At 56.3% G+C, this 25,942-nt stretch overlaps 10 protein-coding genes across 10 annotated transcripts; 3 read left to right on the top strand and 7 right to left on the bottom strand.

Annotated features, from left to right (window-relative positions):
- Nucleotides 1-744: 744 nt before the first annotated feature.
- Nucleotides 745-2,550, bottom strand: LTR77_005697 (uncharacterized protein; the record flags this gene model as incomplete). The annotated part of the gene is made up of 1 exon (XM_064802940.1): nt 745-2,550. One exon carries the CDS (start codon nt 2,548-2,550, stop codon nt 745-747), a length of 1,806 nt encoding a protein of 601 aa, XP_064659065.1.
- A 3,232-nt stretch (nt 2,551-5,782) lies between these two features.
- On the bottom strand, nt 5,783-7,953 carry ILV2 (Acetolactate synthase, mitochondrial; the record flags this gene model as incomplete). The annotated part of the gene is made up of 2 exons (XM_064802939.1): nt 5,783-7,530; nt 7,587-7,953. The coding sequence occupies 2 exons, from the start codon at nt 7,951-7,953 to the stop codon at nt 5,783-5,785; spliced, it is 2,115 nt and encodes a 704-aa protein (XP_064659064.1).
- Nucleotides 7,954-8,245: 292 nt separating this feature from the next.
- On the top strand, nt 8,246-9,571 carry LTR77_005695 (uncharacterized protein; the record flags this gene model as incomplete). Its single annotated transcript, XM_064802938.1, has 2 exons — nt 8,246-8,352; nt 8,404-9,571. 2 exons carry the CDS (start codon nt 8,246-8,248, stop codon nt 9,569-9,571), a joined length of 1,275 nt encoding a protein of 424 aa, XP_064659063.1.
- Nucleotides 9,572-9,583: 12 nt separating this feature from the next.
- Nucleotides 9,584-10,102, bottom strand: LTR77_005694 (uncharacterized protein; the record flags this gene model as incomplete). The annotated part of the gene is made up of 1 exon (XM_064802937.1): nt 9,584-10,102. The coding sequence occupies one exon, from the start codon at nt 10,100-10,102 to the stop codon at nt 9,584-9,586; it is 519 nt and encodes a 172-aa protein (XP_064659062.1).
- A 639-nt stretch (nt 10,103-10,741) lies between these two features.
- LTR77_005693 (uncharacterized protein) lies at nt 10,742-12,983 on the bottom strand (the record flags this gene model as incomplete). The annotated part of the gene is made up of 2 exons (XM_064802936.1): nt 10,742-11,847; nt 11,900-12,983. 2 exons carry the CDS (start codon nt 12,981-12,983, stop codon nt 10,742-10,744), a joined length of 2,190 nt encoding a protein of 729 aa, XP_064659061.1.
- A 1,627-nt stretch (nt 12,984-14,610) lies between these two features.
- On the bottom strand, nt 14,611-15,090 carry LTR77_005692 (uncharacterized protein; the record flags this gene model as incomplete). Its single annotated transcript, XM_064802935.1, has 3 exons — nt 14,611-14,747; nt 14,806-14,865; nt 14,925-15,090. 3 exons carry the CDS (start codon nt 15,088-15,090, stop codon nt 14,611-14,613), a joined length of 363 nt encoding a protein of 120 aa, XP_064659060.1.
- A 2,015-nt stretch (nt 15,091-17,105) lies between these two features.
- On the bottom strand, nt 17,106-18,249 carry SUA7 (transcription initiation factor IIB; the record flags this gene model as incomplete). Its single annotated transcript, XM_064802934.1, has 2 exons — nt 17,106-17,479; nt 17,538-18,249. The coding sequence occupies 2 exons, from the start codon at nt 18,247-18,249 to the stop codon at nt 17,106-17,108; spliced, it is 1,086 nt and encodes a 361-aa protein (XP_064659059.1).
- Nucleotides 18,250-19,060: 811 nt separating this feature from the next.
- Nucleotides 19,061-19,547, top strand: ATP14 (ATP synthase F0 subcomplex subunit H atp14; the record flags this gene model as incomplete). Its single annotated transcript, XM_064802933.1, has 3 exons — nt 19,061-19,087; nt 19,135-19,219; nt 19,273-19,547. 3 exons carry the CDS (start codon nt 19,061-19,063, stop codon nt 19,545-19,547), a joined length of 387 nt encoding a protein of 128 aa, XP_064659058.1.
- A 636-nt stretch (nt 19,548-20,183) lies between these two features.
- On the bottom strand, nt 20,184-20,953 carry RHO2 (Rho GTPase; the record flags this gene model as incomplete). The annotated part of the gene is made up of 4 exons (XM_064802932.1): nt 20,184-20,472; nt 20,526-20,725; nt 20,788-20,866; nt 20,922-20,953. 4 exons carry the CDS (start codon nt 20,951-20,953, stop codon nt 20,184-20,186), a joined length of 600 nt encoding a protein of 199 aa, XP_064659057.1.
- Nucleotides 20,954-21,839: 886 nt separating this feature from the next.
- NST1 (Stress response protein nst1) lies at nt 21,840-25,646 on the top strand (the record flags this gene model as incomplete). The annotated part of the gene is made up of 2 exons (XM_064802931.1): nt 21,840-23,150; nt 23,208-25,646. 2 exons carry the CDS (start codon nt 21,840-21,842, stop codon nt 25,644-25,646), a joined length of 3,750 nt encoding a protein of 1,249 aa, XP_064659056.1.
- Between the last annotated feature and the right edge of the window lie 296 nt (nt 25,647-25,942).

Here is a 25,942-nt window from a genome sequence, read left to right as displayed (position 1 = left end):
CAACCGTATATCTTCAGCAATTGTCAGGATCGCTCCGGCAAGCCTCGTGTTTGCTGGTAGAATGCTGTGTCTCCACCGGACAACAACGAGCCTCATAGATAGCGTATTGAATGCCCCTAAGCACACAGAGAGTGGTTTCCGAGTCAGTCGATCGACCAACCCAACCCTGACATGAGTGCAACCAGAGTTTGCAGGAGGAACAAATAGCGCCTGGCTTTTGTGGCTTCCCCGTGCTAGTGATGGAGCTGAAGAGGTCCTGAGATACCTCACAGCAGTTGATGTCGTCTGGGAGACAGGCTAATCGGCCTGGTCTCTGGGAGGCTTCTCCAAAATCGAACCGACCTGAGAGGTCTTATGGCGCTGCATAGTACTCGATCTTGGGACGGAGAAGCAGCCTTGGACTCTGAGCCCGGTGTTATTCTCCAGGCCGGCGACGGACCCGAGGGTGGTTCGAAAGGCCGCTTGATGCCATTACTGCCTTGGAGATGTCGTTCGAGAGGCTTTATCCAGGCCGCTTCTCTAATTGATAATCGCCCTTGGATACTAGGCGTGGAATCCGGCGTGTCCTCACGGAAGACTGGCAGTAGAGACATATTGAAGCGGACTTTTATAAGAAGGAGAGCTTCAATACAAGATAGTTTGGAAGATAACACTTACTGAGCGCCTCGCAGGTAAAAAGCGAATCGAGTACCAAGCAGAAAAGATAGCCAAACCTCAGCCCACTTACCACGAACAGCCACGCACTCACTGACCCATCTGCCTGTTCCGCTCTTGCTCTCGAGCCTCCTGCTCCGCAATCATGGCCAGAATTTTCGGCATGTCGTCCTCACTAACATAGTCGCCCTTATTCTCCTGCTGGCGTCTCCAAGGAGTCTGCTTTGAGGGTCCCGCAACGGCCACAGGCTGCCCGTTGAACTTACGACGGGTACTCTGCTGGCTGCCAGCAGCGACCTGTCCCAGGAGAGCGTTGGCTCCTTTGCGCTGATCCATGTTGGACTCCTGCCTTTTCGCATCCACGAATTGCGGCGGCTCACAATGGGCACGTCTGTCTCCTGGAGCTACGGGAGGTGGGATTAGCGTGCCCGGCTGGCTCTCCGCATCGTCGTCGCTCGACTCAGTGCTCGACTCGCTATCTGAATCAGAATCTGGTGGCACCATTGACATCGCTTCGCTCGGAGGCTTCTCATAATCGGCCAGTAGTCCGCCCCTGTCAGAACTCGTCTCAGAGTCCTTCTCTTCTACTTGGACCACCGTAGCAGTGGACCGAGGATGCGCAACCACAGTGGGGGAGAATGAGGGACGTCCATCGCTCGGTACTGCTCTTGTGCCCGAAGAGGTGTCCAAAGCAAACCCACGTTCGTAGAGGTCCGTGTAGAACTGTATTGCAGCCGCATCGGCAGTCCCCTCGACTCTCCATATCCATTTGTTCACCTTCTTCAACATCTTCTTATACCACTTGCGTTCCTCGCGATCGCGCTCCCAACCGATCATCGCTTCAAGATCGCGGCGATATACTGCAACATCGTCGAGCAACTTGTCCTTGCCCGAGTGAAGGCTCTGGAGCGTCGCATGTTGAGCTCCTAGAGGAACCTGACCTCTTGGGTTGAAACACAGGTCGATGCTGTACAGGTCCTCGTATTCCTCCATGTCTTCGATCGTCGAGTCATGGCGAAGCTTGACATTATCGCCATGTTTGACCCAAGCTTTCTCAGTGGTAGGCTCGATGAAAGGCTGACTTGGCCGTAGCGGCACGAACGGGGGAGCACTTGGAGGGTAGTTCTTTCTGAGCGCCTGCACCTCCCCCCGAACGTAATCTCCCCAGGATATGCCAAGGTGCTTCTGGAGTATCGCATCCTTGACCCTGATCTCATACCCGCAAACGCCGAACACCGCATACGACTCAAAAGCGCTCTGCTCCCTATCCCAGTCTCGCCAACTGACGTCGACGACATCTTTGGTGATGGTATCGTAGCGGCGTCGTAGTATCATCGTCTGCCAGTCAATTTCGGTTCTTTCCTTGGCAAGCTCTCTGATCTGGGCTTGAATGGTTCCGATGCCAAACTTGAGCTTATTCTCCATTAGCCCGTGGTAACTGTCGCACAAGTCCTTCAATAGCCCTTCAAGGCGGGCCCGCTCTGTCCTGATAGCCTGGATTTTAAGGTTGGGAGGCAACTGCCGGAATTGCTGGTCTAGATACCTTTCCTTTGGAGTCATCGCATCCGGTACCGGGACTCCCCAGGCTTTCGGATTGTCGGGGTCAGCTGCTGGTGGACAGTTGAGTCTCTGCTTGCTCCGCGACCGGGGAGGACTCGAGTCTCTTTCGACAGCTTTGGCCTTTCCTCGGTCTCCCTTGACCTTTTCCTCATCCTGCTTTCGTTTCTCCGCCTCCTGCTCTCGTCTCTCCTCCTCCTCTCGTACTTGCCTGTCCAGGCCAGATTCGTCTTTTAGCGCCGCGTAACGCTCTTGAATTTCTTGATACTTCTCCTCCCCAAGTATTCGCTTCTCGTCCTCGGCCACCTTCTTCCAGTATGCCTTATAAGGACTTTCCATAGGACTCTCCATTCCCAGCCTAACAGAACAAGAAGTGTCGTCGGTTTTTTTAGTGACTAATGTTGCTCGGGTGGGATTCAAGATCCAGGGATAGTTCTTCGGAAGATCGTGGTGGCGTTCGGATCAAGTTGTGGTAAATTGGGGAGCAGAATAGGTTCCAGTGCAGCACGATGATATATACGGTCGAGGACTGCATTGTTTGCCGGACCAGAGTTATGATGGTAATTGGAGTCAGCCGGCGGTATTCGTTGACACTTCAGCGCGGCATCGTTTGCCACTGCAGCGGGCAGGAATGTATCCTTGTGCATCACACGGTCAAGGCAAACTCTTCCGTAAGGAAGACTCGCGGGAGGTGCTGACAGCTCAGCAGGATGCATGTGCTACAGAGTTGGTCGAAGGAGAAGCTTGCGCCGTATAGTTCCAGTCGCGTCTGTGAATGGTCTGGACTGCTCTCGTACAGCGTGATAGGAGGCCATTGAATATGAATTCTGCTTGCTGTGTTGTAGCACGAGCATCTTGGGCCATCAAGAGAATACATCCGGTCGCCTGGGCGGTATGGTATGGCCTTTAAGGTACGCCTTGAGAAGAGGTATTGCATTGGGAGGGTGAACGTAGAAGTATGAGGTTGAGTCAAGAGGTGAGGTTGGAAAAGGCATCAGCCTCAGAAAAGCCAAAATTGAATCCAGTTCGAACGATACCTTCAAGCAAGAGACAGTGAAAGGAGCCACGCGGTCGCATCTGGCAGTCTTCTCCGAGACGACGACGCGACCAAAAATGCCACATCACTCTCGTTAGCGCGTCGTCATTGTCTGTGAGAAGGTCCTTTACACGGCCCATTCGGATCTAGTGGGCCGCTTTTACTGTCGATGGCTTGACCCTTCAACGACTGGCAAGACGTCAAACGATCAAATCTGTGACACGGATTTCCACTTGCTCTACGAGCAACCGCAATGAAGCGCGCAATGGAAGAAGACAAGACGTTGATCTCTTCAGTAGCACAAGCTATGTCCTTCAGATCCATCTAATCACTAATCATACATGCTATTACCTTCGCCATGAAGTCTCCATCAGCGAATGACATGAAATGGGCCTCGACCCGGGTATCTCTGCATATACGCTCAGAACAAACACCAAAATGCAAAACTTCAAGACATCGCTTGCTCGTAACCCTCAGCGCCGCTCAATCGAACCCTCTAGACCATCTTATCAAGTCCGAAACATATCCCGACTCAACCGCAAACCCCTCTTCCACTTCGACAATCCACTGCTCGTCCTTCTAACCAACGGCCGCTCCGTCTCCTCCCCCGAAGCAGAAGCCGACGAGCACGGCGAGTACGTCGGATAGTTCTTCATCGCGCTCGGGAGCACCTCATGTGGCGGCGAGCAAAGGTAAACATCCAACCGGTCGTTCCTGCTCCGTTCTCTTGTGGCTCTATCTGTCTCCACGCTCGCAATACTGCTGACGCGGGACAGCGACTCTTCGCACAACGTACTTAGACTCCCGCCGCGAGAGCGGGTCTTGCCCAGGCCGGAGATGGTGGGTGAGGAAGTTGCGGAGGACGTGCTGCTGCCAATTAGGCGATGTGTGGATTCCTGCAGGACAGGATCGAGAGTCTCGTCGCACCAAGGGCAGGTGGTGTTCCGGGTTTCCCAGCCCTCGAGTTGAAGGCGCTCGGAGCAATTGGAGAGGTTGTTGGACGAGGTACAGGCGCGGCGGAGGTCGTACCAGCGGTGCGCGCAGGGTTGGGTCGAGACGTTTAGGCCGGCGACGCACATGTCGGCGGCTGGTGAGTTTTGGTTTTGAGGCTCTGGCCTTTTGTGTTGAAGAAGACGCTCTCAAATCACTTGAGCTTAGGTGGGCGCTGGTTTCGTGGATGCGATGGTCTTGCGATGCACATAAGGGCTGTTGTGAGGAGGCCAGGCTAATGCGCGCGACAGATGCCACGCCTCGAAGTCTGGCAAGTGTGGTGGTTTGGGTGGTACTTGTTGCGTAAGTGCTCCGGCTTGAATGGGTCGAAAAGACGTCTGGAGGCCGTGATGCGCGCCGTCGTAGCTCTGACAGACTCAGCCCGAGATCATGTAATAACAAAACGAGACACTGCAGAAGCACAAGAACTTCAGATTCCCTCTCCAAACAGCGAGGACCCAGGCAACAATAAAAAGAATTCCACATCCGTCTCACAAGTCCACAGAGTCCTTATCTAGCCCACGCCCTCCACGTTCCGCAGGGATGACAGGCCTCCCCTCCGTCACGATCAGCAAAAAAAGAACACCTCCTTTCTCGACATCTCGCGTCCAAGGCCCAGGCCTGCTCGCAAACGTTCCAATCCCATCTTCCGCGGACCTGTCAGAATCCTTCCAACAGGCAGATATACAGGGATTACCATCGCGCTGGTCGTTCCCCCCGCCGCTTCAGTCCCAAGGCACAACAGCCGGCATTAGCGCAACAGTCCGAGGATTCCAAGCATTCGTTCCACGTGCCTCGCATGTTTTCCCAAGATGCGCCTGCCACGTCGGCAAGGTGTGGTGGGACGATAGAGATTCGCCTGTACCGTGCTACTCGGATTGCTCGACGTGGCGCGCTCGTGGTATGGTATTGATAAGGAGATGTCGTACATTTCTTTTCTTTGGAGTCGTAATGCCCAATATCCGGGATCCAAAGCCACGCGAAGACGCTAAAACAGCCACGCTAGTCAGTCGTGCGGTTTCACAGTTCCAACGACTGCGCCGGGGAAGCAATGGAAGGTTCCGAGTGATCGACTTCACCTTCGTTATCCGTCACCGCCTTTGTCGTTAGGGGCGAAGATATGACCAGAACACTGGGCACGTGTTATCAAGAAAGAAAAGAACTGGCAGATAAGACAGCAAAGCGGAGAGACAGTGAAATCGGCCACATCCAACGGCCTTCTCTCAGATCTCAAATCAACCCGAAAAGGCGACACCCCCCTCGTGAGCGGGCTCTCCTTGTCTGTGAGAAGATCAATCAGACAGCTCGCTCTGACCTGGTGGGCTACTTTCACTGTCCCTCGCTTGAACAGGACATGTGGTAAGATCATTTTCGAAGATTTGTTATACTGTAGCACACCGCTACATTAAGGTAAACGGAACATGTAAGCAGCTCAAACAGCCCCACCCCAACTTTTGCTGCCACCCAAAAGCAACACTCGCTGACAACGCCTCACAAAGCCCTCAAAAAAAAAACATCTAACATTCAAACCCACCGAACCATATTTTACCGCCCCGTCCTCTCTCTCGTCTGCTTCCTCCGAGCCTTCTCCTTAGCCTCATCATACACCAACAACTCATGCAAAGCACTCCCGCCCGGCACCATCGGCAACACCGGCACCTTCTGATCCGTCACCACCTCCAAGAACGCCGGGCCTTCCCCACTGCCCTCCACAAGCCACTTCAGATCCTCCTCCAAGTTCGCAAACTTACTCGTCCGGCGCGCGGGGACATGCATCGCCTCCGCCAGCTTGACGAAGTCCGGGTTGCGCTGGTGCGTGTGCGAGAAGCGGTCTTCGTAGAACAGGCTCTGCCATTGCGTCACCATGCCTTGCTCCTCGTTGTTCAGCACGAGCACTTTGACGCCGATGTTGAACTGCGCGGCCGTGCCGAGCTCGGTCTGGGTCATGAGGAAGGAGGCGTCGCCGTCGATGTCGACGACGAGTTTGTCGGGCTGAGCGACTTTGGCGCCGATGGCGGCGGGGAGGCCGTAGCCCATGGTGCCGAGACCGCCGGAGGTGATCATGCTGCGCGGGGTTCGCCAGCGGTAGTGCTGGGCCGCCCACATTTGGTGCTGGCCGACGCCGGTAGTGATGATGGTGTCTTGGTTGCGGTGGGCGGTGAGGTCGGAGAGCATGCCGATGACGGTTTGAGGCTTGATCATAGAGTCAGGGCCTGTCTCCTTCTCGTAGGCCCAAGGGAAGCGCTCTTTCCAGGTGGCAATCTGCTTGAACCACTCTCCTCGGTCTTGCTCTGTTCGTTGCTCGACGTAAGGGAGCAGCATGTCGATGTTCGATGTGACGTCGCCCTCGACAGCCTCGGTAGCCTGGATGACCTTGTTGATGTTCTTAGGAAGCACATCGAAATGCACAATGCCGCCTCTGCCCTCGACCTCTGCCTGGCGAGCTGCAGGTGCAAACCTCGCCACAGAGCCAGTGATACGGTCGTCAAACCGAGCGCCGAGCGCAATGACCAGATCAGCCTCTTGAATGGTGAAGTTAGCGTAGGCCGAACCGTGCATTCCAAGCATGTGCAGAGACTTCGGGTCCAGCTCGTCGTATCCACCAAGTCCGTGAAGAGTAGTCGTTACGGGAATCTGCGCCTTCTCTGAAAGTTCCTTCAGCATCTTTGGACCGTCAGAAGAGCCGAGAATACCGTGTCCAGCGAGAATGACCGGCTTCTTCGCCACATTGATCAGCTTGGCGGTGCGCTGGAGAGTGCCATCAAGATGCTTCATGGCCATTTCTCGTGCAGCTACCGTTGCCGCTGACGGATGTACCGGGAGAGTAGAGGTGACAGGAATAGGTCGTGTGAGAGTTCCAGCAGTGACATCCTTAGGGAGGTCCACCAACACCGGTCCAGGTCGACCAGAAGTGGCAATCTCGAACGCCTCATTGATGCGTCTCGGAAGCTCTGCTACGTTCTTGACCATCACGTTCCACTTGGTGCACGCTCTTGAAATGCCGATCATGTCGGCTTCCTGGAAAGCATCGGAGCCGATCGCGGAGGTCACCACCTGTCCAGTGAAGACAACCAAGGGAGTGCCATCCATGAGGGCATCCTGCATAGGTGTCACGGTGTTGGTGCCTCCTGGACCCGAAGTGACGAGGACGACACCAGGCTTGCCAGTGGCGCGCGCATAACCTTCCGCCATATGTCCAGCGCCCTGCTCATGCCGTGGAAGGATGAACTCGAATTCCTTGCTATTGTAGATGGCGTCGAAACAGGGTAGGATAGCGCCGCCAGGGTAGCCGACTACATCTCGTGTTAGTCAAATATGCATATGAAACCACGTTCTGCGCCAGACATACAGATATGCTTCACCCCTTGCCTCTTCATCATCTCGTGAAAGATCTCTCCGCCCTTCATGCCCACAAAGCTATGGTCCATCTCCGGCTGCCTGTATGGCTGCAGAGGCTGCACATCCCGTAGTCGCTCATCGTTGCGGTTGAATGCAGGACTGGGCACGGGTCGTTGCTGTGATATCGCCGCCGCTTGTGCTGATCGCGTCGCCGTATCGGACACACTTCGTTTCGAGGGCGTCTGTGTTTGCTGCTGTGATGATTTTTGCGTGGTTCTTCGGTGTGGTGATATCGCCGCCGGGGCGGGAGTCGAGGAGAAGCGGCGCGCCTTGGGGAGGCACTGCACGGCTCGCTTGGCCGTGTTGGCTTGCAGCATCGTCGCGGGATTCATGCGTCGACAGCTGTGGATGTCTCGTGCAAAGAGTCGGAAGAGGAGAGATCAGTGGCGGTGGTTCAAAAAGTTAAGAGTCACTGCCGACCTCGCCGTGACTGCAATGTCAAATTTGCGGGGATCTCGAAGCTTTCGCCACACCATTGAATCGTGCAGGGGGTCTGGACCATCTCACCTCACTCCGTCGAGAAGAGAGTACAGTCAGTCTTTCTGCATTACAGCACCCTGTTGATACAATAACAGCAGCTTGGCTGCAGTTAGGGTTGACTTGTCGAGGATGGCCACAACCAAGTCCCCCACAGGCAGCACGAAGCGCCAGAGCAGAAACATATCCCATCCATTGCCCCGGCGATCCACCCGAGGACCTTTGGACGCTCCAGACGAGTATGCTTGAAAGCTCCTGAAAGCCCATAAACAGTGGCTAAGGCGATGCAGTCTACTGGTAAGCCCCGAGAAGGCTCCTCCAGAAACACCGCCGCCCAGTGTTGCCCAAAGCAAGCAAGAAGTACCACCACCACCTCAGCCGCCAGTCCAGACGAAACCCACCGTTGATGTGGACCTACATTTCCTGAAGGACCCATCAAACTACCACCAGCTCGGCACCGAGGACATCCCTTCTGCCTTCTTGGACTCAGAGAATCAACCGCCCCAGGATACTCCTCTGGAAGATCTACTGCAGCATGGCCACTTCAGACGAGCAGCAGGCACAGCCCTGATCCAGCTGTCTAGATGTCCCGCCGACGATGCGGTGCAGATCTTCCAGCTGCTATACGTCCGCCTTGCCTGCTTGGTCCTCTTCTCACGAGCAGACCTGGCGGCCGTCGAGGCAGCTTCATTGACCGACTTTCTTGCTCGAAATGCTCATGGGGCGGAGACTGTTACGCCGCTGATTCCCTGGGAACTGAGGATCCTACTGGTGAGGCTGCAGTCTATCGCCGCTGCTGATGGCGGTAGAAGAGGCATCATGGCACTGTATGCCTTGTCAGCTGAGGTTCGTGCGCATGTCAGAGATGCTAGGTCAGACGGGAATGACCAAGATCTCGGTCTGTGGGCTGGCCGGTTACGCGATCTTGGACTGAGGGTAGCAGACACTCTGGTCGAGATGGGCGAGCTTGAGACGGCAACACGACACCTCGACACGCTCAGAGACACCAATACTGCTGAGCTGGCGTATCGAAAAGCCTTGCTGCGGCTTCGGATCGGTGATGTCGCAGGTGCACAGCAAACTCTGGAGAAGCTGAACGACGATCGGAAGGAGACCCTTCTAGCTCTGATGGACGCTGCGAATGGTGATATTCCATCAGCTATGGACAAATGGCGAAGCCTAGCCGAGCAGCATCCAGAAGACGCTTCGTTTGCCTCCAATTTAGCCGTCGGACTCCTGTACACCGGCAAACTGACAGAAGCGCGCCAAGCGCTCGAAGATCTCGCCATGCGATCACCAGCATTCCCAGGCCTCCTCTTTAACATCGGTACCATCTACGAGCTCTGCAGCGACCGCGCCCCCTCCCTGAAAACCACCCTCGCCGAGCGCACATCTTCCAACACTGCAACCCCCTCAACAGGCGGCTGGGAACGCCTGACCTTCGAATTCAAGCTCTAACCCCCACCCCACTCACAACTCCTCATCCTCACCCTCTCCAACCCCCTTCACCTTCGCCGCCTTCATCTCCGCCATCTCCATATCCGCTTCCACCTTCAACTCCTGTGCAACCCCGTACCCCACCCTCGCCTCCTTGACCGGAAACCTCGACAACCCCGTCCGCTCCACCACCGTCCTCCAAGCCTGCACCGCCTTCTTTGCATGCCACGCCCTGCCCTCCACACTATCCGGCAGAAGCTCCTTCCGCGCCAACAGCGTATGGCAGCGCGCGGCGATGGCTTCCGAGGGCTGGGCGCCGAGGACTTCGTAGCACAGCGTCTGGCAGTCGAGGAAATTGCCTTGCGAAAAGTGGTGGGCGACGAGCTGGGCGAGGTGGACGCGGTGGCGCTGGATGAGGCCGTGGGCGGTGGAGGTGTAGGTTTCGGTCGTGGTTGTGGTGGCGTCGCTGGGGATGTTGTAGTTTGGGGTGGCGATGGGTGGTGGGTCGGGGTCGGTTTCGGGGGACGGGAGGTACTGACAGTCGTGGTGCATGATGAGGTTGCCGGAGGAGTCTTCTGGTAGTGGTGGCGGGGGCTGTTGCGTCGTGTCCTGCTCGGTGTCTGCGGCGGACGTGGTGGTGGTTGAGGCCGCCAAGGCTGTACAGGGCTTTGTGATCAGCTTTGTGCTTTGCGCAAAGATACGATAAACGATAAAGACTGTTTGGCAAGGCGCGGCACTGACTTGTTGTCTGTGAAAAAGCGAAAAGAATCTGCTCTGAAGGTTTAACTTGCGTACGTGAAGTCTCGCCAAAATCGATACTGAAACACACCAAGCACATTCACGTGAAAAGTTTCATCATACCAAACTATCAACCTCACTACCAGCGCCTGGTTTCTCCCACTTCTTGAGCGCCTTGATCCTTATCCCGCCAAAACGCAATGTAATACACTTTTCGAAACCACAAGGGGTATCTCCGCGCAAGTCCATATTGCTGCCATCTAATCCATGTTTGCAATAGCGATACGTTTGTTGCGCCTCCAACGCCGCGCTCAAGTCGACCGGTGCTTGTTGTTGCGCCATGATTGTGTGCTTTCGAAGTGTTGCTTTTCGTTGTGAAAGAGAAGAAAGATCCGGAACACCGTGTCCAAATGCTAGTATGAGGAGAGGGAGGGAAAGGGAAAATGTGCTCGTTTATTCATCGAAAGGGTCGAAAGGGTTCCGAGCGAAGGTCTGCAGCAGGTTCGCGTTAGCGGTCGAGTTGCCGCGACTGCGTGGGCGACGAGAGGATAGCGGACTGTTGACGCTCTTCCTCACTCCACCATGGCTGGGCGTGACGTCCTGGCTGGCCCGCTTCTTCTTGCGAACAGGTGTGATGGGCGTGTTCGCAGCACCGCGGCGGCCTTTCTGGAGAGCGTTGAACTCGTGGGTAGAAGCGCGCTGTGCAGGGTGCAGAGCTTGCGAACTGACCTGCTTGACGAAATGCTGGTTCTGACGGAAAGAGCCGATGATGCCGCGGTGCTGGTTGAAGTGCTCCAGTAGGTCCGAGCTACGGCGTTCGAGTCCGCGGCCGGAGTGGAAGGAGTCGGACATCTCAATGGGGGAGGCGAGGGCACCAGTGTCCATGCCATTGTCTTCAGTATCGGAGTCGTCCATGTTGACTAGGTCCTGCATGTCCAGGTCCAGATGAGGGGGGTTCATGGCACTGTCATCAGTCTCGGTGAGAGACGAGAATGAGCTCTGGGGTCGGCTCATGGCTTGAGGGAAGAGGTCCTGGCCAATACCGTGCGCGTCATTGTTCCGGAGGAACTCGAGGTTGCCACCGAACATGGACCCAAGTGTGGACTTGGCGGTGAATGGGCGAGACGGCATGCTATCGCTGCTGTTGCTGCGCATGATCTGAATGGAGTTGCGACGGCTGCCTTCCCGGCTATCGATCGCACTTCTAGCACGGTCCCAGAATTCTTTGTCCTTACCGATGGGCTTGGTAGGCGGTTGTACTCTAAGCTTGCCACCAGCTGGATCTGTGGTGACGGCAGCTCGGGTTGGGTCTGCCTGGAAGGTGCCGCTTCTTGGGCCCCTACCACTGCCTGGAGTAGGCGGACGTGGTGTGTTGGATGATCGTGTATTTGCGGTACGTGGTGTTGCTGGTCGCGGTGTCTTCGGCGTTGCTTGCTTGACAGGCGCAGGCGTGGCTGGATCCTGGCCCGCCGACTTGCGAGCTGCACGCCTTCTCTCGTCTAATTTGGCGAGCTGCTCTTCGGCCGTCTCTTCATCAGTCGTATCTCCTTCGTCCTCAGCTTTGGCTACTGTCAGTGGTGTCATTCAAGAACGAACGACAGCTGAACCTACAGTCATAAGTGCTTGTTTCATCACTGGAGTTGCTGTCTTCGTCTATCTGGAAGGCGAGCTTATCCTCCTCGTCATCAAAGTCATAAAAGGAGTCAGTGTCATTGCAATCTCCCTGCGAGAGCAATGTGTCGTGATTTACACCAAAAGCGATTTGCTGGCTCACGATGGGGTCGTCCGCCGGGGTGAAGAGGTCAGGGAATGCTTCATTAGGATCCTCATCTTCGCTGATGCTGGGAGTGCTGGAGGGTGTCTTCTCAAAGCGTACACGCTTCTGCGTGCCACTAGCCGGATCGCTGCCCTCCCGGCTGCGTGCCGTCTCCGGCATGCGCCACATCAAAGATTCTGCCGCTCCCCACATCTGTTGGTATTCGTCGGCATCTTGCGAAAGTCCAAGGAAGGGATCCTGATTCAAGTCGATGCTGGGCATCTCAGGGGCGAATAGCATGGCACTAAGTGCAGGTGAGCTTTGAAGCAGTCCGAGGCTCCTTGCATCCATGTCGAAGTCGTCCAGACCCAACACATCGAGATCTCTCGTCACAGTGCTTGCACTGCGGCGCTGCTCCGCCTTCTCGAACTCTTGAATTAGATCCTGCTCTGCAGACCGTAGTATCTGATTCCCGCTCAGTCCAAGATCCTCTTCGCCGCTGTCGCTGACATTGTCAACGCCGGCATAGTCATCATCATCGCTCACTCCAGCTTCGTCGTCTTCTGCTCCGCCAACAGCCTGTGCTGCATCGTCCATGTCGGTGTCGCTGAGCTCACCGTGCCCGGACTTCAGCCCTGCCAAACGCTGCCCAGCTCCGCGAAGGGACTGGGACTGCGTTGCGCTTGACAGGGCAAAATCATCTGGATCCTCGCTGGTGGTGGTTGCGTCCTCTGTAGCACTACTACCACCGCCTTCTCCACCACTCTCATCGTCGCTAATATCAGCATCAGTCGCGTGCCTTGGTTTGATTTTGTTCGTGATGTTGCTCTTCAAAGGCGTCTTGTTCATCTTGTGGGGAGAGCCATGAGCACTGCCGCCAGTCTTGTGCGGGTGGTGCATGCCACCACCGACAACAGAAGGGACGTTGTGTTTCGACATCGTTGGAAATTGTTGGAATCGTGGGGAGTGAATGTCGTCCGGACCGACTGTAGGTGAAAGTTAGGGAAAAGGTCTGGCGCCCACTGAACGGCGTCAGGGAGAAGAATATAGGAGCGCTGTAGTCCTGAGGGGGGTGGAAAGGGTTTTCGTTCGCGGTATGTCGCCTTCAAGGCAACTCGCTGCGCGTTTGTAAAGTAGACTGGACCTGACTCTCGATTGGGATCAGGCCTATACTTCGTCGTGGATCGCTTGAAAGTGGTCAATGGTCGCGTGACCTTAGATCTTCGCGGCCGGTGAATGCACGGGGCCTCGATCTCGCCGGCTTGTGAAGCTGCGAGCAAGCGATTTTGCTGTTCGTCGGTGGTAGTTGAAAGTCTCGAAGAGCAGTGACCGGACTGGAGGGGGAGCACGAGGGCCCCTCCTCCAGCGGTGGCTTTAGTGCTCAACGATCGCCTGAGGCATGGTGACGACGAAGTGTATATGGTGTGTGCTGTATGATATCCCTTAGGTAGTGCGACTTCGTTGTCTTTTGGTTGTATGTGGTGGTTGTTGTAGAGGGGAAGGAAGGGGAGATGTCGTGCAGTGCTATTCACTTTTCGAAAAGTTCTGGACTAGCGCGAACTTTAGGTTTGGCGGTGAGCGTGCAACGTCACGCGACTTCTATTCTTCGTCTTTACCTCTTTACAACGAGAATATCATGTATCCCTCGCAACGTCTTCACGACCAGATAGCATATCATCACCAAGGACGTGTATCTGCTACGTTGTCCGGCCTGCTGGAAGGCCATTGAAATCGGCTTCAAAAACCTTGACCACAACAGAAAAACTACAAGCCACCAATCACATAAGCTTGCATGAAAATAGCGTCTGTCCTACTACCTGCATCGAAGATTACTTTGTATCCACTCACAGCACCAAACGTTTGGAGGGTTGCAGATGGCCGGCGCGCACCCGAGATGCAACCTAGAGCAACATGCAGCAAGTGACGGCCAATGACGCCGGACCCTCCCAGAGGGGCAGGTAGAGGCCTGGCCGTATGGATCTACAGCTTCAAGTGCCAGCAAGCATACTATCGAGACAGGTGGCAGTAAATCCCGGGACGCATTGGGCTTGGGGGAAGAGAGAACCAAGGTTCTGGAGAACCTCAAACGTGGCATCTCTCCGCCGTGGCATTCGGCGTTGAGGTAGCCACGGGTCAGCATGCTGGACTGTCCGCCTTTTGGAGAACTTGGCCTACTTCGACTGCCACTTGCTCGGATCAGCTGCCTGCAAGTGCTGGAGAGCAACCGCCGGGTGCCGTCGCCTCTAGGGTTGGCGGAACCGTTCAAATTGAGTAGAGGAGATTTCTGACTTGCACCGAAACATCGAAGACTGGCAAAGTTCAAGTACAGGACGGTCGTACAGGTAGGCGCGAGCAATATTGTCTCTGTTGTATACTCTGCTCTCGACTCGAGTGGTGTAGGAGCTATGTCTTCTCTACATCAAGCATTTACCGTAACTCATAAATCCATCATGTCTCATTTTTCTCTCAGATACCCGTTCTCCGAACCATCTTTCGTTCACCGAGTCTTTTATGCAATGTTGCCTCGCTGGGTACCAATCTGCCTCTTCGCCCCATGACGCACCTACTACGCCGGAAGCAACCCCTCGACCAGACCGTCCACGCCGTCCAACGCGCCATCCAGGAGCCCACTGCCGTCGGCTGCGCTGCTTGACCCAGTAGGCCCCGCGCCACTGGAGCCGCTTGAGCATGTACCTAGAGCCGCTACGAAACGTCAGCATCCAATACCACACTGGTCAAAATACTTAAAGGGGTAGCTTACAGCACTCAGAAGTGCTCGTGGAGCTGGTGCTGTTGCCATCATCGGCTGCGGCTGCGGCACCTGGAACTCTGTGTTAGCCCTTCGTCATCGAGGAGTTAGGTGTGGATGGAGAGACGAACCGCCAGTGAGGCCGCAGAGCAAGCCGTTGCAGTCAGAGGTGGAGGTGGAGGTCGAGCCTGCACCGTCGCTTTGGCGGCGTTCAAGAGCAGAAGCCGTGCGGGTGCCGACCGGGGCTGCTGCAGCGAGAGAGGCGAAAAGTGCGGTGAGGATGATGGTGAACTGCATGATGACGGTTGAGGAGATAGTTTTTGGTTGCAGCGGACGAGGAGAGAAGGCCTTGACAAGCGACAGGTCGAAAGCGAAAGTATGAATGAATGAAAACCGACTCCCTCTGTCAAGAAAATTGGCAACTGACCTACCAGGCGGCTCAACACCTCTTATACCACCCCAGCACACTTGACAGAGTTCAGACCCATCCTACCATGCCACCACCCGACTCGTGTGCTCAACCCGCTTCCAGGCAATGACGCTGTCAATCCCCACGTCTCGACACGATACACCCACTGGTAAACGTACTGCCGTCGTGCTTCCGCGGCGATAGGGAATCGGCAGAAGTCGTCCATGCAAACGTATGCACGTTATCACCAGCAGCCTCGCGAGCTCGCTTGGCCAAGCCTACTCTGGAGGAGTAATAGCTGGTAGAAGGCCAGTAGCATGCGTGGGTAGTAAGGCCAACGCGGCTTTGCGGCATCTGCTTGGCCGGACGAGGTGTGGTGGATGGTCTTCCGAGTTGTCGGGTTGGGGTGGTACTGCATAGTCATGCATGCAAGCTCCACAGCCAAGATGAGGTGGTTTTCGTGCTTGGTGGGAGAGGTGGTGGGATGTAAGTCGGAAAGGTAAATGTCGACTCCACTGGGAGCTCGTAGAGCCGGCGAGAAGAGCAGAGTGGCATGTGCTGTAGAGTCCAAGGTCGATGTTCATCTCAGACACCGAATATATGTAGGGTTTAGCCGTCCATATTGCAAGGCTTCAACAGCCACGCAGAACCTCAGAGCCAAAACACAAACACCCTTGTCATCAGTGCGGCCACGAGATGAGGCTGTTCGCCACCTCTGTCGCGTGCGGTGACCATTGTGGAGCTATCGCCGGCAATGAATCCGCACCTGAGTTCGCAAGGTGTTGTCCTTATGCATGAAGCACTTGCTAGCGGCATCGTGTGGTGTAGAGCCGTGGTATTACCGTCCGAAATCACGGACCGAAGCTCCATTAGGGAAGTCAACGACATCCCAAGTTGTCACTCGGGGTGGATGCTGCAAAGTACCGAGGCAGATGATGGTCGTCGTCTGGCTACATGTAAGTCGTATCTGCTTAGATGGGTAGGTGTAATCGAGAAACAGAGTTAAGCTGGCGCGTACCTTATGCAGTCGATCATTCGAGCCTCTTTGTGTTCGCTCGATCCTGCTAGGCCAGACGGAGTAGGTCCACAATGGCTTGTGCCCAAGATTCTGTATAGCGATCCCATTCGAGAGCCAACCGTGTCCAGGACGTGTGCTGCAAAGCGAAAGGAAGTGCACCAGACACAAAGGGTGCAGGCTTGTAAGCTTGCAACTATCTATGACAGTAAGAGCACAGAAGCGAATCAGCACAGGTTTTCATCATTTTCATTCCATCATCTATCGAACAACCAATCTGGGTATCATTTCCATCCTTTCCCTCTCGCGATGCCAATCTGGTAGTAGAAATCCATAGCATGAAGCAAGCAATGTGCAGTTCAGTCTGATAAAAGCAGTCCGCAGCGCAGTCTGGTGATAAAAGCATTTTGATAGTAAAGCATTCGCATAGAAGACGACTTTTGTGAGAACGGAGTCGTCCAGGCATCGATATCAGTCTCTAGATGCAAAACGCCTGGATGGAGTCGCACGAAAGCAGTCGGGATGGATGGAGTTCTCGCATCGGAGCAGTGCCGGCAGTGTGTCGCTGACCATAGAGAGGACGCCGAGACGCATTGTCGTCGCGAGAATGGATCTCGCAGCAGACCAGAGTCCCGTGTGCCCCCGATTGGTAGCTGAGTATGTTTTTGGTATTTTGGTATTTGGTTTTGGCTCGCCGTGGCCTATCGCATCCAAGGAATCACCCAATGGAATGCCGGACGTTGACGAGCGCCATCAAGGAGTGACCGACCGAGGGAGCCGTCCAAAGAGCGACATCCCTCAAACAACGACAGAGTTCCTCAGACGCGAAGGCGTCGGAGGCGAAGACGAACGAGTAGCGTTACCACGCCGGTGACCTGGCCCTGCTGCCTAAGCAGGAACCGGGAGCCGCGATGGATCCGCACCCCGTCTCTTCATATCCTCGTCGATGATCTTGTCCTTGTCCGCGTACATCAACTTGTACGCGTGGCGGATCGTGCTGTCGCTCACTCCAGCGACTCCCTGGATCTCCTTGGCGTTCTTCGGTTCACCCAGAAGATGGCCGGCCATGTAGATGCACGCGGCGGCGGCGGAGAGCGGAGAGCGACCGGCCAGGGCGCCGGTGGTGCCGGTCCTGGTCGCCAGGGCTTCGGAGAGGTAGGTCGCCTTCTGAGACATGTCGAGCATGCTGCAGTAGCGGCGGCAAAGCTCGGCGGGGTTGGCATTGCTGCTGCCCGTGTAGCCATCTCCACCGACGACGACGCCTGAATGTAATTGTGATTAACATCAAGTCAAAAGACGAGAGAGAGGGAGAGTACTCACCACCTGCCACCATACGTGACTGGCCCTCGTGCGACTTCTCCCTCTTCATCAAGAAGTTTTCCAACAACTTGAATGTACGGCCAATCTCCTTCTTGCTAACTTTCGTCAACTCCATGACCTCGCGGAACGAACGAGGGACTCCGTTGCGACGGCAGGCGAGGAAGACGCATCCGGCGATCAGTGCTTCCTGGCTCTTGCCTTTGAACAGTTTGCTCTCGTCGGCGTCCTTGAAGATGTGCTTGGCAGTGTCAGACACCGCACCAGGAAGCTGCCACCCATCGCAGAGAGCGCCGATCTGCTTGTAGGCCTGCAACAGGACCTTGTTGCCTTTGTCAAGATTGGACTTGTTTTGAGCACGGCTGAGCTCCCGGCTGCGCTGACCACCATCGCCGAACGCAATACCAGTGCCAAGCTGTGCGCCGTTGAGCAGGGAGTTGGGACCATCTCCGACACGCGACGGGTCATCGTTGCCCTGATCGTCGTTGGAGAACGTACGCCACTCCGAACTCTGGTCGATCGTGCGCTGCTGCAGAACAAGCCCACAGTCCGCACAGATCAGATCTCCACTAGCATGATCTTCGTACAGGTTCGGTGGATCCTCGCGACAGTCCTTGCATATCATCCTCACGTTCAGGTTCTCACGCCATTCTTCTTCTTTCTTCATCTGCGGTTCGGGCTCGGGAAGTGCGCCCGGCGACAGCACTTGGGCCATTACTGTGAGCGGCTTGCGAGTCGAGATCTTGTGGGCGACCTCAAATCGACGAGATATGCGCTTCTTGATGCCCTTGGCGGTCTTGTCGAGTTTGTGTTGCTTTGAGTAGCAGCGGATGAAGAGTGGCGAATACGTCTTGGCGGTGGTGTGGGGGTAGTGTGTGAAGTAGGCGCCTCGCTGAGTGATCGCAACTAAGTGATCAGACAGTGGTTAGCAGCCGCTTCGCTGAGATATACCACCCGTGTAGAGTTGCAGTGGAGGTATGAAGTCTCTGCTTGACGGTTCTGGGTCCACAATGACCGCTTTGTCCTCCGGCGCACAAAGCGCAATCAGGCAGAAGCACGCAGACTCACCCTCACTCCTGTAACCAGCTGTAGCACCTGTTCAGATGCCGGAAGCGACCGTTTGATGAGTCGGAGCGAAAGAGAGCGTGGCGGAGGTGGAGAGGGTGGTGGTGGTGTGTAGAGTCTGCAGTGCCACGGCCGTCAAAACCAGTGAAGGCGTCCAGAGACGTGTCTCGTAGACTAGAGGCCGTTTGAGCGCGCGCGTCGTCCGTCAAAGAGTTGCCAGCAACTTCTTCGTTCGTTTCTGACGGTTTGAGCGTATGGCGAGCGTGTTCGGTGACAAGCAGGTGTGGTGGTGAGGTGGAGAGGTGAGGAAGAGAAGGCTGGTGCTGGCGTGAAGGCTTTGAACAAGTGGTTTGCCAAGCCCGGGAGGAGCCGTGAACTCTAATGGATACTGACTGCAGCTTCAGCGAGCTCCCTTGCGATTGTGAATAGCGACCTCCTCATTCACCCTAGACACTGCAATCATGCTCGCCAACTCATTGAGAGCTTCGGTATGTCATCCATAATACCTGACATGGCATACGATTAACAGCAACAGCGCCAATCGCTCGCAAGAGCCGCCCTCCGACCCCAAACCGCCTCCCTCCGCCGGACCCTCATAACACCCACCACAGTCCGCCAGGGTACACCACAACCCCCTTCCAACCCATCATCCCCCACTAACGTCCCCTCCCAGCCGATCTCGTCCAAGACATGTACCTCCGCGAACTGAAAGCCTACAAACCCACCCCGGCCAAAGCCTCCGACGCCGAAGGCCAAGTCGCCAAATTCAGCATGCCGAAAGCGCCCGCTTCGCCCGAGGAAGCGGATATCCAGAACGACTTGCAGGCGTACGAGCAGCAGGTGCCCGAGGTAGAGGGACAGGCGCCGACGGGAACGACGGCGAAGGGGGTGGAGCAGGATTGGTTCGAGGAGCCCGAGGAGGATGATGAGGCTGAGGCGCACCATTAGAACCATTGGGGGGAAGATGAGATGGGTGGTGGAGAGGTGTATAAGTAGTATATATACAGGTGAAAGCAATGATTGAGAGATGAAAGATGACTTAGATGTGCCAATGGCCGGTGAGTGGTGGGTTGGGAGACTCTTCGTCCGGGTCGCAGTGGATGACTTGACTATGTGCGTGCTCTGATCTGCTTTTCCTACTGTCGAGATCCGTTTCATAGCTTGGAAGTGAGGAGTGCCGCAAGAAGGCCTTACTATTGAAGATCACGTGACTTTTGCCTTATCCAACTCTTCCTGATCTCGCGTATGAAAGCTAGAACTGTGATATGATCGAATCGCTGGTGAATCGCTCATTATATCTTGAATTAACGATCGTGATATCGCTGAACGCAGACAATGCCTCATTATCAGACGAGAAAGCGGTCTGAGTCTTCCGCCATGCCATTTCCTTTCGCCAGGAACGCCGGCAGCCCTTCGGGCAACCAACCCCCAGCATATGTACGCCTCCCGAAACGCGATGCCTTCCCCATAGATGACCCATGCATCGCTCGCTGAGACGCTGACAAACCCATCCATCCGTCCATCCATCCATGCCTTGTGGTCGTGTACACAATTCTACTCCATGCCAGCCTGCCCTCAAAGTTCTTACAGGACGACACAGCATCCGCCCCTCTCCTTCCGATCACCGCTCAGCAGACTTTGCCGCGTGGAAGCCTCGAACACATCGTCCACGCCCTCGCCTGTCAGACTTGAGCATTCAAGGTATTTCTTCGCGCCTATCCGTCTTCTCGTATCCTCGCCTTCTTCGGGTGTCAAGAAGCTATCGCTGCGCTTCCGCATCTCTTCCATTGCGACGGGGTCTTCGCGGAGGTCTTTTTTGAGGCCGACGAGGATGATAGGGACGCCGGGGCAGCGTTCTAGGACTTCCGGGTGCCTGCGATGTGTTATTAAAGTTTGGGAGAGGGGGGAGGGATGATCAGGCCTTACCATTTTGTTGTGATGTTGGACAAGCTATCTCGACTGTTCACGGAAAATGCGATAAGGATGACGTGCGCTTGGCTGTAGGCGAGAGGTCGCAGGCGCTCGTAGTCTTCTTGTCCCGCGGTATCCCAGAGTGCGAGCTGGACGGATTTGCCGTCGACGCGGCAGTCGGTTACGTAGTTTTCAAAGACCGTGGGGACGTATCGCTGGGGTATGGGTCAGCATCTTCATATGGATTTGGTGGTCGGAGAGCAGATGGAAGGCATACTGTTGGGAAGTAGCCGAGTGTGAAGACACTCAGTAACGAGGTCTTGCCGCATGCACCGTCGCCGATGATGACCAGCTTCCTGATAGCATCCTGTCAGCCGCTACCCCAGACATACTCATATCGTATATCCATACCTCCGCATAACCGAGTTGTCGTTGGTAGCCATTGTGACGTGCTACTCTTCTTCTCTTCCTCCGGCAGTGGTCTCAAGGCTCCAGTGGCCGTCCAAAAGCGTTTCGTGGAACCAAGCTACCAACCTAGTTGGAGGAAGTACTCTGCCGGTGCTCGAATGGCTACCAATGCCCAGCTCAGGAAGGAGCGTAAATGATGCTGTCGGTCTCGCCGGTTGGAAAAATGTCTGAGAACGGGACACGGGCGTTGCAGTTGAAATAGAGATGGCCTGCTGGGTGACACTGCTCTCAGCCCAGGTGTGCCGGCGTGGTACAGTGCTTAGTGTCGTTGAGAGGTTGCCTCGTTGTACCGTCTTGCGTTCGCAAACAACTTCTCCTACTCTTCCCTCCCTCTGAAACTGGTGGGACTCAAGCGATCGAAGAACAGGCTCAGCTGATGCCCGTGAGATATGCGATCCTGCCGGCCTAAGACTGTGGAGCGATGCAGCAGGGATGGGGGATGGGCTGGTCTTTGCCGGCTGGCTTTCTTCGACGTCGAAGTGGCGCAGACTGCTTAGAGTTTGCGGATCTCGCAACGGCCCGCGTCACCATGCTTGGACTGAACGAACCTCCGGCGTGCCATAGGTGATGGCCCACGAACAAACGGACACCACTCCAAATCCTCCACCACCACCCACATGCTCGCACCCACTCACTCCTTCCTGATCGACGCCTCCGTCTCACCACTCCCGAGGCGGTAGGAGCGATTCACCAACGAGCACAAGCAGGTACTTCAACACCACCCTCTGGAGGGGCCGAAGCAGTGACTTTCTTCGGCCAAATCCTACGCTGGCTATTCTTCACTACCCCGTCACTTGCTGATCGGCTGCCTCAACCGTAGACAGACTCCCCTCAGCACTTGATCCTTCACAACCACCCAGCATGGCGAGCAACGCGAAACTGCCGCCTCCACCGTCTGCCAACCACGTCATAACTGGCCCACCGAAGGGTGTGGTGGGCGGCAACCGCAAGAAGCAGAAGCGACGGGCAAAGCAGGCTGCGAAGGCTAGCACTCAAACTCATCCACCTCCGGCCGTCGGCCGTCGTCCTTCAGATGTGGACTACGACGAAGACCCGCTGGGCTATGAGGATGATGGGTACGATTCCTACGATGGGAACGGCTACGACGACGGCTACCTCCCACCTCACGCCGGTCCGAACGGTTTCAGCATGCCGCCACCACCAGCACCGGGCGCGAGTAGTAATAAGAAGAAAAAGGTCGGCGCGCACCACTCCCACTCGCCCTACAACCCCGCGCTGCTCAGCAATCATGTGCCGCCTCTACCCGCACCACCACCTCCGCCAGCAGGCGCAATGCAGAGAGCGCATGCGGACAAGAATGTCTGGAATACCAGCACGCAGCAGGAGCGGCAGAACATCAAAGATTTCTGGCTCAGCCTTAGTGAGGACGAACGCAAGTCCTTGTTGAGAGTCGAGAAAGAGGCGGTGCTCAAGAAGATGAAGCAGCAACAGAAGCACTCTTGCTCGTGCACTGTGTGTGGAAGGAAGCGAACGGCGATCGAGGAGGAGCTTGAGGTGCTATATGAAGGCTATTATGAGGAGTTGGAACAGTATGCACACCACGACCAACCACCCGTTCCATCCGCACACGGCCTGCTGCCGGATCCTTTGCAGCATCGCATGCCGCATCCATTAGCGCTTGCGCCGCCACCACCTCTTCCTCATCACAAGACGAGTCGGTTGCAGGAGGATTTCGGCGAGGATGAGTTCAGTGATGACGAGGAAGAAGAAGATGAAGAAGAGTATTCTGACGAAGACTACACTGATGAAGAGCCGGAGCCGCTGCGCAGTGGCGTTACTGAGTTCTTCAATTTCGGGCAGAACTTGACCGTGAAAGGTATCCTCGCGCTCACACCCTGGCTTGAGAAGTTACAAAGTGGACTAAAGGGTAACGCAGACAACCTCCTCACCGTTGCTGACGACCTGCTTAAGAACGACGGCCGCAAGTTCATCGAGATGATGGAGCAGTTGGCCGAGCGGCGCATGGCGCGCGAAAACCAGGCAGAGTACGAGGCGGCGAATCCGAGCCATCCAGGCGCATATCCACGCGGAGATCCTGGCTATCATCATGAGGATCCTCTTGCAGCGAATGACGAGTTCGACGACGACGATGAGGCGTCGTACGATAGTCAAGACGAGTACGATGATGATATGGATGAGGAAGAGCCAATGGTACGCACAAGGAATGGAACTGGTGTTTTTGCGGGATGTGACGCTGACTTCAAACAGGGCGGCTTGACCGAGGAACAGCGTGTTCAGGAAGGGAGACGCATGTTTCAAATATTCGCGGCGAGGATGTTCGAACAGCGCGTTCTCAATGCGTACAAGGACAAGGTTGCGCGCGAGCGACAGCAGAAGCTTCTTGAGGAGTTAGAGGACGAAGGCAAGCTGGAGGCAGAGAAGGAGGCGAAGAAGCAGCGCGATGCGGAGAAGAAGAGAGCCAAGAAGAAGCAGCAACAGGCGGCGAAAGCAGAGGAGAAAGCGAAGAGGGACGCTGAGAAGGCTGCAGAAGAGGCAAAGTTGCGGGAGGTCGAGGAGAAGAAGCTGGAAGAGCAGAGGCGCAAGAAGGACGAGCAGCGGAAGAAGAAGGAAGAGGGCAAGCGGAAGCAGGACGAAGAGCGGGCAAAGAAAGAGGCAGACAAGGCTCGTCGCTTGCAGGAGGAGCAGCAACGGCGCGAAGATGCTGAGCGCAAGGCACGGGAACAGAGAGCAGCGGAGAAAGCCAAGAAGGAGGAAGCCCGCAAGAAGGAGCGAGAGGAGCGTGAAGCTCGTGAGAAGGAGGTCAGAGAGCGCAAGGCTCAAGAAGAGAAGGAGAAGAAAGAGCGCGAGGCCAAAGCGAAGGCCGACATGGAGGCGAAGCAACGCGAGAAGACCGCACAGCAAGCAGCGCAGCCGCCTTTGCAGCCTCCCCAGATCACCAAGCGCCCTTCGCAAGCCGGAATGGTCGCAGTCCCTCCGGTACTCCAGAAGCAAGCGAGCTCCGCGATCTCCTCCCCCCACCCGTCGATCGCCACGCCAGCCATACCGAAGGCGCCGACACCAGCGAGGCCACGTCAAACTTCTGCGCAAGGCTCGCACGCGTCATCGCCGAAGCAATCGCAAGCGCAACCCTCGAGCGTGCCCAGCAAGGCTTCTTCACCAGGAAGTGTGCCGGCTGCCCAGCAACAACAGCCGCAACAACCTGCAGCCCCACAGAGAACCATCCTACAGAAGGCCGGCAACCAGCAAGCAGGCCAAGCCCAGGGACCTCCACAAGTGATGCAGAGGACATCGCCGCCCCATCAGCAGCCGATGCAGGGGCCGCAAGGCATGCCTCATCTTCAGCACCCACCTGTTGGCTTCAACGGCATGCCGCAACCGCATCCGGGCTACAACCAGTTCCAAGGACCGATGATGCACGGCAACCTCGGTCAACGCAACCCGATGGCGCCCATGTACCCGCAGCCTCATCCCGGTGCGCCACTTGGTGGGCCAAACAACAGATTCGGCCTGCCTGGCATGAACGGCAGTATCAACGGCATGCTTCAATCACCCCCACCAGGGATGATGCAGCAGCCGCGGCCACAACCGATGGGCTTCCCATTCGAAGGACCTGGAGCTGGTCAACCTCCGCCAGGTTTCGGACCTCAGCAGCAAGCTCAGCGAGGAACCTTCACGCCGCCAACTCAGCCACCCGTGTCAGCTGCACCTGGCGGCGAAGCTCCGCGTGCTGGTCTGCAGACCCATTCGCGCCAGCAGTCTGCCAGTGACAAGGACCGCTTTGAGTCGGCGGCGAACCAGCCCATTGCGCGGCCAGCCCCGATCCAGCGACCGAGCAGCGTCAAGCCACCAAGCCAGGAGCCTACGGACGTGGACGATCTGTCGAAGCATCTCGGTAGTTCTGCTTTGATCGACGACGCCGATGATCCGGTCGCTCAGAACGAGAACGTACGGCGCCCATCCAATTTTCCACCACCCCAACCCCGAGACGGTCAGCCAGGCGGCATGGGTGCACTGGGCGGTGCGTTCGGCGCTCCCACACAAGGCTTCCCAGGCGGTCCCACAGGCTGGAATGCACCCGCACCAGGCCTCGGGCCCTTCGGTCAAGCGCCTGGCCTTGCAACACCAGGCTGGGGCGCGCCTCTACCAAACTCCGGCATCAGCAACACTTGGGCAAGCAACAACACCGCTTTCGCCGCCAACAGCTCCTTCGGCCCTCTCGGCGGCCCAACCATGCCTCGCCCTGCCGGCGGCAGCCTCAACCGCCCCCTCACGATCCGCGTCCGCGTCTGCCAGGCCTGCAAGCAGCTCACCTCGGCCAAGCAAGGCGAAGGCGACGGCTTCCACCCCGTCGACACCCTGATGCGGCAGATCGAGTCCAACGGCCCGAAGCTCGACCCTCCGCCTTCGCTGCGCGAGATCGAGGATATCTGCGAGACGGAGGGCGATAGTCAGAACGGCGGCGGCGAGCTGGACGTGCGCAAGGATGACGGCGGAGCCCTGCGAGCCGTCAAGTGGGCTCCTGACGCTACTACGCCGGATCAAGCCAGGGGTGGTACGCTGGGCGAGATCGGGAGTCCGATGCCCCAGCGCGCTTCTCCTTCAGCAGGCTTCGGCGCGCCAGGTATGGGCAGAGCGCAAGCAGGTTTCGGTAGCCTTGGCGCCGTGGGGAGTCCTTCTGGGTTTTAGGGGAGCACCACGGAGGTCTGGGGGAGGACGAGCTCAAGGTTCTTTGGTGCGGAGGCAAAGGAGAAGAAGGATGCAATGGGCTTTGAGAGGGACGAGGCACTTTCACTGGAGGATTGAGTGGGATGTTTCTTCTACTCACTACTCGACCTTAGCGATGGAGGTTGCGTTCGTTAGGCATGAGTGAAATCAACAACAATCAACGGCTATTTCTCGGCTTCGTTGCCGAGATGGCCTTTTTGGTGCAACTTGCTATCTCTGCTGCGTGAATTGCTATCCTCTTCTGACTACTGCACGGG

The sequence above is a fragment of the Saxophila tyrrhenica genome (assembly GCF_035928015.1).
Source record: "Saxophila tyrrhenica strain CCFEE 5935 chromosome Unknown scaffold_8, whole genome shotgun sequence".
Classification (NCBI taxonomy): Eukaryota; Fungi; Ascomycota; class Dothideomycetes; order Mycosphaerellales; family Extremaceae; genus Saxophila; species Saxophila tyrrhenica.
Note: the sequence above shows the minus strand (reverse complement) of the source record. Positions and strands in the feature narration are given on the sequence as shown.